Source organism: Lactuca saligna, chromosome 4, assembly GCF_052625555.1.
Source record: "Lactuca saligna cultivar CGN05327 chromosome 4, ASM5262555v1, whole genome shotgun sequence".
Lineage (NCBI taxonomy): Eukaryota > Viridiplantae > Streptophyta > Magnoliopsida > Asterales > Asteraceae > Lactuca > Lactuca saligna.
Genome location: NC_136420.1, coordinates 65,646,008 through 65,654,182, shown reverse-complemented (window position 1 = coordinate 65,654,182; position 8,175 = coordinate 65,646,008). Strand labels below are relative to the sequence as shown.

General features: G+C 35.0%; 1 protein-coding gene across 1 annotated transcript; it reads left to right on the top strand.

Annotated features, from left to right (window-relative positions):
- Positions 1-459: 459 nt before the first annotated feature.
- On the top strand, positions 460-4,040 carry LOC145042055 (Telomerase activating protein Est1). Its single transcript, XM_078990412.1, has 5 exons — positions 460-743; positions 1,115-1,207; positions 1,313-1,882; positions 1,957-2,079; positions 2,158-4,040. Exons 2-5 carry the CDS (start codon positions 1,145-1,147, stop codon positions 3,859-3,861), a joined length of 2,460 nt encoding a protein of 819 aa, XP_078846538.1. The 5' UTR covers positions 460-743; positions 1,115-1,144; the 3' UTR covers positions 3,862-4,040.
- The last annotated feature ends 4,135 nt before the right edge of the window (positions 4,041-8,175 follow it).

The following is an 8,175-nucleotide window of genomic DNA, read 5'->3' as shown; positions in this document are numbered from 1 at the left end:
AGAGTTTCGAAACAAGAGATTTAAACTTACTTAGCAATATATAAAACTATTCTCAAAACTTACAACAAAAGAAAAAAAAAAAAAGTTTTGTACTCATTAATGCCAAATATTCAATAAACATCTCGAAAAACACCTTTTTCATATATGTGTCTGCATCATGTATATTTCGAAATAAAAACAAAGAGCACTGTATAGATGAGTGTCGACTTTGATAAACAAACATTCATAAAATAATAATAATAATAAATAAATAAATAAATAAACATTTTAAATAGAAAGACCACAATAATTGATTTTGAAAGCTATAATAGAGTCTGTAACTAACTACGTTTTAAAATTGAAGATTTTTCTGGCGATTTAAAAGGAATAAAAAATAAATAAATAGAAACTAACTAACTAAATAAATAAATAAATAAAAATCCCATTGTTATATCTATTTTGGATGAGAGAAAAGCAAAGCGAGGGTATGATCGTCATTTAAGAACACCAGACTAGAAGCAGCTACCTTTTCTTCTGGGTAAATCTCAGACGCAAGGATCATTGTTCTAAAAGACAAACCAATAACATCATAACAGTTTGCCCACTCCCGACCAAATTCACTTCATCTTCCTATAATCCCAACACTTTTATATTTTTCGCTGTCTTTTTTTCTCCAGAAGTCGATAGAATTTAGCGTTTCTTGTTAATCTAATCCGAGGAGTTATTCATCTTATTCTTCTACACCCGTGCAGAATCTTCTTCAGGTAACGTGCATCTTCATATCCAAAATTTACTTTTTTTTTTTTTTTTTCGATTTCTGTAATCATAGCAACTTTTATTGATAATCCGAAGTGTTATTCCACATGGGTTTTCAATTTTGTGTTCAAATTTCTTGTTATTATCGCATCGTCAATCTGTATTGAATTATGCACTTCAAGTGTTTGATAATTTGACTGACTGATTCGACCTCTTACAGAATTATCATATTTCTGAGTGTACGAGTAGCTGATTTATTCTTACGTTTTTCCTTTCAGTTTTCCTTCTTTTTCTATACATTTGTAAAGTGTTAATTGTATCTAAGAAATGAAATCTTTGAATTTCTTATGAATGAAGTTCATTTGTGCATAAACTATAGATTCGATCTTCAAATCGTTCCACAATAATCATGAATGGAAACCAGCCTTCAACACTTAGAGATCAGAGAGAAAAGCAGACTTCATTTCTTGAGGTCAATTTACAAGCTTCACAACCATTTACACCAAAATTGATACTTTCTATATATATATATAAAGAAAGATCATTTATGATTTACCTTTCTTTATGTTATGTTCAGGTTGTTAATACAGAAAAGCTCTTATGGGCAACAATTCAACATAAAGGCATACAACATTTAGAGGTTCAAGATCTTTATCTTAAAGTGCGATCTGGTTACGAGAAAATCATTCTAAATGACTACCAACAAGTTGATCTTCAAGAAGTTGAATATTCTCTATGGAAGCTTCACTACAAACACATTGATGAATATCGTAAGAAAATCAAGAAAGTGTCTTCGGGAACAGAAACCACAAACAACCTTAATAGCCACGTGGAAGGATTCAAATTGTTTCTCTCTAAAGTTGCCGACTTCTACAAGGACCTAATTGCAAAATTCAGAAAAACTTGTGGTGTATCTGAAGAAACATTGTTGAAGAAGAATGGAAGTGGAGGATCTGTTTCTAATGAAAACACAATATTACAAAAATGCCATTATGTATGTCATAGGTTTTTAGTTTGCTTAGGTGATCTTTCAAGATATGTTGAGCTTTGTAAAAAGCCCGAGGTTCAAAAAAAATGGGGGGTGGCAGCTATTTATTACTTAGAAGCAACAACAATTTGGCCTCATAGTGGAAACCCTCAAAATCAGGTATAAAATTAAAAATTGTTTTGTATAATTGTTTATTGTTTATGAAGTGAAAATAATTGATGAATTTTTTGAAGTTGGCATTATTGGCAACATATATTGGTGATGATTTTCTTGCGTTGTATCATTGTATAAGAAGTTTGGCTGTGAAAGAGCCTTTCCCAGATGCTCGAGATAATATTATGTTGCTTTTTGAGAAGGTAACAAGTTGATATTTTCATTTTTTGATTTATATGAAGAAGCTGAAAAACCCTAATTTGATTGATGTTAATTTGCAGAACAAATCATCGCAATTACAATCGCTTTCTACCAATGCACATATTGATTTCTCAAAGCCGTTGAAGAGGCTTTCATCGCAGATTAAGTCGCATTCAAGCATGGATTCTACGAATATTAAATTAGGAGCGAATGGGAGTGAGCATGTTTTTCCTGTGAAAACAGATCTTTGGCCTCTTTTTGTGAGGATGATGAGTTTCTTTCTGGTTAAACCGAGTTTTGAGGATTTACCTCACACTTTCGCATCAACAATGAAGGAGTTGGAAGCAGTATTGGCATTAAACGAAATGGAATTGAATTCATCGTTAGAACCGTATGATCAGTTCGATTCGTCAAGGAAAGGACCTTATCGAGCTCTTCAATCTGTCGCTATTCTCATCTTTGTAATCCATAATCTGATGAAAACTCCGGAACTTAAAGAACTAAAAGGCCAAAAAGACGAACAGCTTTCAGCATGTAGTTCATGGGCCTGGACGTGTATGTTTACTTGTTTGGGCCATTTTATTCAGCGGTGTCTCAGCCTTACCACCGGCGGATCCGATCGACAGAACTGCTGCTCGTTGTTGCCTGCGGTGCTCGTGTTCCTGGAATGGTATGTTGGTGTGATTGATTTTGCAGGAAGTTATGATGAAGATGAAAAGGTTTGTAATGCTAAATCGTATTTCCTTGGTGCTTTGGTTGATCTTGTGAGCGGATTTGATGAAAACCCTAATTTCTCGAATCGAATTGCTTTGTGGGAAGACTATGAGTTGAGAGGATTCGAACCTGTTTCCCAATCAAACGAGTTTCTAGATTTCTGTAATTCCGAAAATAGACGGAGATTCGAGTTCGGGAATTCGAATTCGATCCGTGTCAATCGAGTTCTTCATGCTTCCATTAAAGTCGCCGAGAAATTGAAGTGTGGATCGATCATTTATGATCGAACTTCAAGGAAGTTTTCAAAGAAAAACGAGAAAGAGATTATCGAGGAAGAAGAATCGAGTGGCGTTGAAGAGGAGGAGGTGATTCTCTTCAAACCTCTCACGAGATACAACTCTGAACCGATTCAGACTGAAACTGAAACTTCTGATCAAGAACATCTTCGACGATCTTCATCTCTAATCGGTGCACAAAATGCTGCAGGACCTCCTTCCCTAAGTGGCTGGGTTCTTAATAGAGAAAGTTTAAACCTAGAAAGAGAAAGAGGATCACGAAGTCCAAACCAGAGAGAGTTGTCTCCCATTTCTGAAATGCCGACATCATCTTATGTGGCTCCGATTCCTTCAGCTCCATTGTTACCGGACAATTTTAGTTCTGGAGTTCCGGGCTTTGAGGATGGATTCCGGCCACCGGTTTATGGATTAAGTTCTTCGGAATGGCTTTACCGGTATACAAACAACCTAAGTCTGGAGCGAGGCAATGGAAATCTTCCGAATCCCAACCTTCATTGGCCGGTTTCGGGAAACAACCCTGCCGGAAATATCGCCGGAAACTTCCATGGATATGGTGGCGGTTCGAGATATGATGTTGTTGATAGGTGGGGAAACCCATTGCTTACGAACCGGATGGTGTATTTGGAGAATCCAAGGGAGAGGTTTTTGTTTGGCGGTGGTGGTGGCGGCGGTGGTGGTGGTGAACAGCCACCACTTTTGCAGCATGTGAAAGAGAGGGAATGGCAGCTGCCGAATGAGTCTCTGTTTAGAGGTAATCCGTACATGGGGAATTGAATATATATATATTTTTTATGATTATGTTAATATAAACTTCTGTATTGTATTTGTAATGTTTTGTGTATTTTGTCTCGTTTGTTTGAGGCTTGTATCGAAGATCTGTACATTGTAATTTCTAGTGAATATAGAGTGATTTTGGAAGAAAGGGTGCTAATGTTTTCTTTGTTGATTGATAACTATTAAATTGCAACAATTGTATGAATTAAATTTTGTTTTACTGCATTATAAGTTCATAACAAAAGCTGAGAATTACAAGAAACTACATCATGATTATGCATTTGTTAGTTAAAGATTGAATAGACCAAAAACCTAAAATGTGATTTTGTTTTACAGAAAACAAGTTATATAATTTATTTATTTTAAAATTTGGTACTATTTTTTTTATAAGTTTCAGAACCTACTTTTCTAAAAAAACTAGTTATAAATTTCGAATGTGTTCATACTATTAATTTCAAACATGTAGTTTCTATGAGTTTTGGAATATGCTGTTGTTAGGTATAATTTTTGAATATATTTCAAAGATATTCATCATACATGCTATTTAAGACATGTATGCATGGGGTACTAACTTACGAAAGTACAAATACAATTCCTATTGTGATTCATTCGATTCCAAGTATTTAAACGAAGAAGCCGAGTTTGACATTGCCATTTAGTATACTAAATTTTTATAAGAATCTTAATATATGTGATTTAACACTTCAAAAAAAAAAAAAGGTTAGTTTATATTCGGTCTCTCAAACTTCAACCTCGAAATAAATTGTTCTTTAAAATCATAAAAATCTAATTTATTAAAAGTAAAATAACTTCCCAAAAGCCAGTTGTTAAATGTGATCCGAGCATTTGGAGCATTTAGATCATGTTCATGAAGCATTTGGACCTCAATGGATTACTTGGAGTTTATGGAGCATGTGACAAAGGAACGAATCTTGTGAGAGATGAATGGATCATCAGACAAATGAATTGATCAAGTGTCAAAGGAACGGATCGTGTTCAAGGGGGGTTTGGAGCACCTGCAAGGAGTTTGGAGCACTTGGAAAAGGTTTGGAGCACTTGGAAAGGATATGGAGCAATAAGGGGTCCTTGTTGCGCCACATGATGAAGAGATGGGTTAAGATGGATGCTCTTGTGCCGTCTTGTTTTCTTCTTGAGCCATGCATGTGCCTGTTGCTCATGGTGATGTTGTTGCTCCAAGATTGATGTTGTGCGCCATACTTGATGCTCTTGCGCCATTTAGGTACCTGTTGCGCCATGAAGAAGCTATTGCGCCATCATGGACTAGGGGTGAGCATTTGGACCGGACCGGATCGGTTATAGAGAATTTTGTGGACCATGGACCGGACCGGATGAGTCGTGTCCGTGTATGTGTCCGGGTTTTCTGGTTTTTGGACCCGTTTGGACCGGTATAACTTTAATTGCATAGAGTATAAGTAATCTACATTGATGTATAATAGTATAACTTGCAAAATTAATATGTTTCCGTTTCATGCATAACTAACCTACATTGATGTATAATATTATAACTTGCAAAAATTAATTTTCCAAATAAAAACAACTAACATATAAATCAAGTTCACCAACAAAAGTTATACAATTTTAAGACAAACATACAAAAGTATTACCGTAACAACAAAAATCATAGTTTAAACTTTAAAATCAATCAAACTAACAAACTTCATAAACTCGTAATCTAGTCTTCCACTCAAAAGTTGAATCTTTTTAGCTTTGATAGCTTTACTTTGAAGGATTGTAACACAGTGAATATAATACCAAAATAAACCAAACTATAGTCTAAATTCATTTACAAACTATAAACTACATTTTGGAAAAAAGCTGGAGGTCAATCCGACTTAAAACGAATGAGCTATGGGTGTTTAAAAAACATCACATATGCTGAAAAGTTTAATTTTTTCAGTTTTGATAGCTCTACTTTAAAAGATTGTAACTAAATGAATAAAATACCAAAATAAACAAAATTATAGTCTACATTCATCTACAGACTGTAAACTAAATGTTGGAAAAAACCAGAGGTCAATCCGACTTAAAACGAATGAGTTATGGGTGTTTAAAAAACGTCACAGATTACAAAATCTTGCTAAAAAGCTGAATTTTTTCAGCTTTGATAGCTCTACTTTGAAAGATTGTAAATCAGTGAATACAATACCAAAATAAACACAATTATAGTCTAAATTCAACTACAAACTTTAAACTAAATTTTGGAAAAAACCATAGGTCAATCCGACTTAAAACGAATGAGTTATGGGTGTTTAAAAAACGTCACATATTACAAAATCTTGCTGAAAAACTGAATTTTTTCAGCTTTGATAGCTCTACTTTGAAGGATTGTAACTCAGTGAATATAATATCAAAATAAACAAAATTATAGTCTAAATTCATCTACAAACTATAAACTAAATGTTGGAAAAGACCGAAGGTCAGTCCGACTTAAAATGAATGAGTTATGAGTGTTTAAAAAACGTCACAGATTACATGTCCAACCAGTTCTAAACCAAGTAAAAACCAGACCGGACTGGATAGAAATCTTAGGATCGAGAACCGGCCCGGGGGTCCAAAAAAACGGTTCGGTTCAGTTCACCGGTCCATTTCGGTCCACCAGTCCAAATGCTCACCCCTGTCATGGATCATCTTGGTACATGATGCGCCATATTGATTCCTTTTGTTGTGTCATGTTGATCCAAGTATGCCTAGAAGATGATAATGCTCAAGAATGTTCAAGAAGATGTTGCATGTCAGATTGTGATTGGTTGACACACTTCATGGGCCTATGAGCCAATGGGTTTGGCCCATTAGGGTTTCAGGTCTGACCCCTCAAGTATAGATAAGGATGCATGCTAGATCAGTGTGTATCTTGAATTCTAGAGTGATAGACGAATCTCTGTGTAATTGTACTTGTAACCTCTGTGTGTGAGAGCTCTGAAATAAAGAATACTCCCCTCATTCCCGTGGAAATAGGTATCTTTGATCGAACCACGTAACTACTGTGTCTTGTGTGCTTTTGGTTTTGCTAGTTATCCACTTTACTTCCTAACAGTAGTATTAGACATGACTTTGGAGCTAAACTTTTTTTCCAAATATAATAAATAATGATATTGATTCAACAAGATAATAAAGAAAAAAGATTAAATTACATGAATGGTCCCTAAGGTTTGAGGTAATTTGTGTGTTCGGTCTCATCTTATTTTTTTAACTCGAAAGGTCTCTACTATTTGTTTTTGTTACGTGCTTGGTCCCTATCTTACCGAAAAAATTATTTTGCCCTTGATTTTTTTTAATTTATTTAAATAAACACACCCCAACCTCACTCCCTCACCTTACCTTAGGCTATCAAGAATGGAGAGAGCTCCACACGTGAGCTGCTTATGTGGAGGCTCTCTCCACGCGTGAACACCGCCCCAGCTTTGGTATGTTGGTCGTGACGTAGCGATGAGGATAAAAGAAGACGGAAGAACTGATTGGCTAGTCAACTTTTCGATCGTTTGAGAATTTAATAAAAGAAAATTATTTTTTAAATTTAATTTCTCTCTATATATACATCTATTTTACACATATTTTTCAAAACAAAACCCACAAACTCTTTCAAATCAAACACACACATTCTACCAAAAAATAGATGATGATTCTGATGACGAGTTGGTATTGTACAAACTATTGTTTGCGGTACAAGACATGGTTCATGAGTGAGGTGAAAGTTCACATAACGAGAATAAGCGTAGAAAATGGATCAACTGAGATCGAGAGGTGACAAATGAACTTTTGGTAGGTGATTATTTTGCCCCTGATAGTTTATATGATCTATCGAATTTTGAAGAACGTTTTCATATTAGTAGAAATTTATTCTTACGTATAGCTAGAGATTTGGAACGTAATTATGAGTTTTTCCAATTAAGATGAGATGCTAGAGGTAAAAATGAATTTACTACAATAAAAAAATGCATGGATGCTCTTAGAAAATTGGGATATGGCATAGCCACAGACGCCTTTGATGAGTTTTTGAAAATGTCTGAAAAGACGGGTCGAGACTATACATATCTTTTCTATGAGTGTGTTATAAAGTTTTACCGTGACATATATTTACGACATCCAACTAAAAGTTATGTCGGACAGTTGTATGTCACGCATTAAGCTAAACATGGTTTTCCAGGGATGCTTGGTAGTATCGATTGTATACATTGGGAGTGGACAAATTGTCCCAATACATGACGTGGTCAATTCACGCGGGGTGATCATGGGGTCCCGATTGTTATATTAGAGAACAAAACTATTTGTTCATATACCGAGAACGATATATTT

Excerpts from the sequence above, each read along its gene's own strand:
- LOC145042055 (XM_078990412.1), top strand. The coding sequence starts at position 1,145 with ATGAATGGAAACCAGCCTTCAACACTTAGAGATCAGAGAGAAAAGCAG. Across the intron at positions 1,208-1,312 it reads AGCAGACTTCATTTCTTGAG|GTTGTTAATACAGAAAAGCT; the intron begins GTCAATTTACAA and ends TGTTATGTTCAG. Across the intron at positions 2,080-2,157 it reads TTATGTTGCTTTTTGAGAAG|AACAAATCATCGCAATTACA; the intron begins GTAACAAGTTGA and ends GTTAATTTGCAG.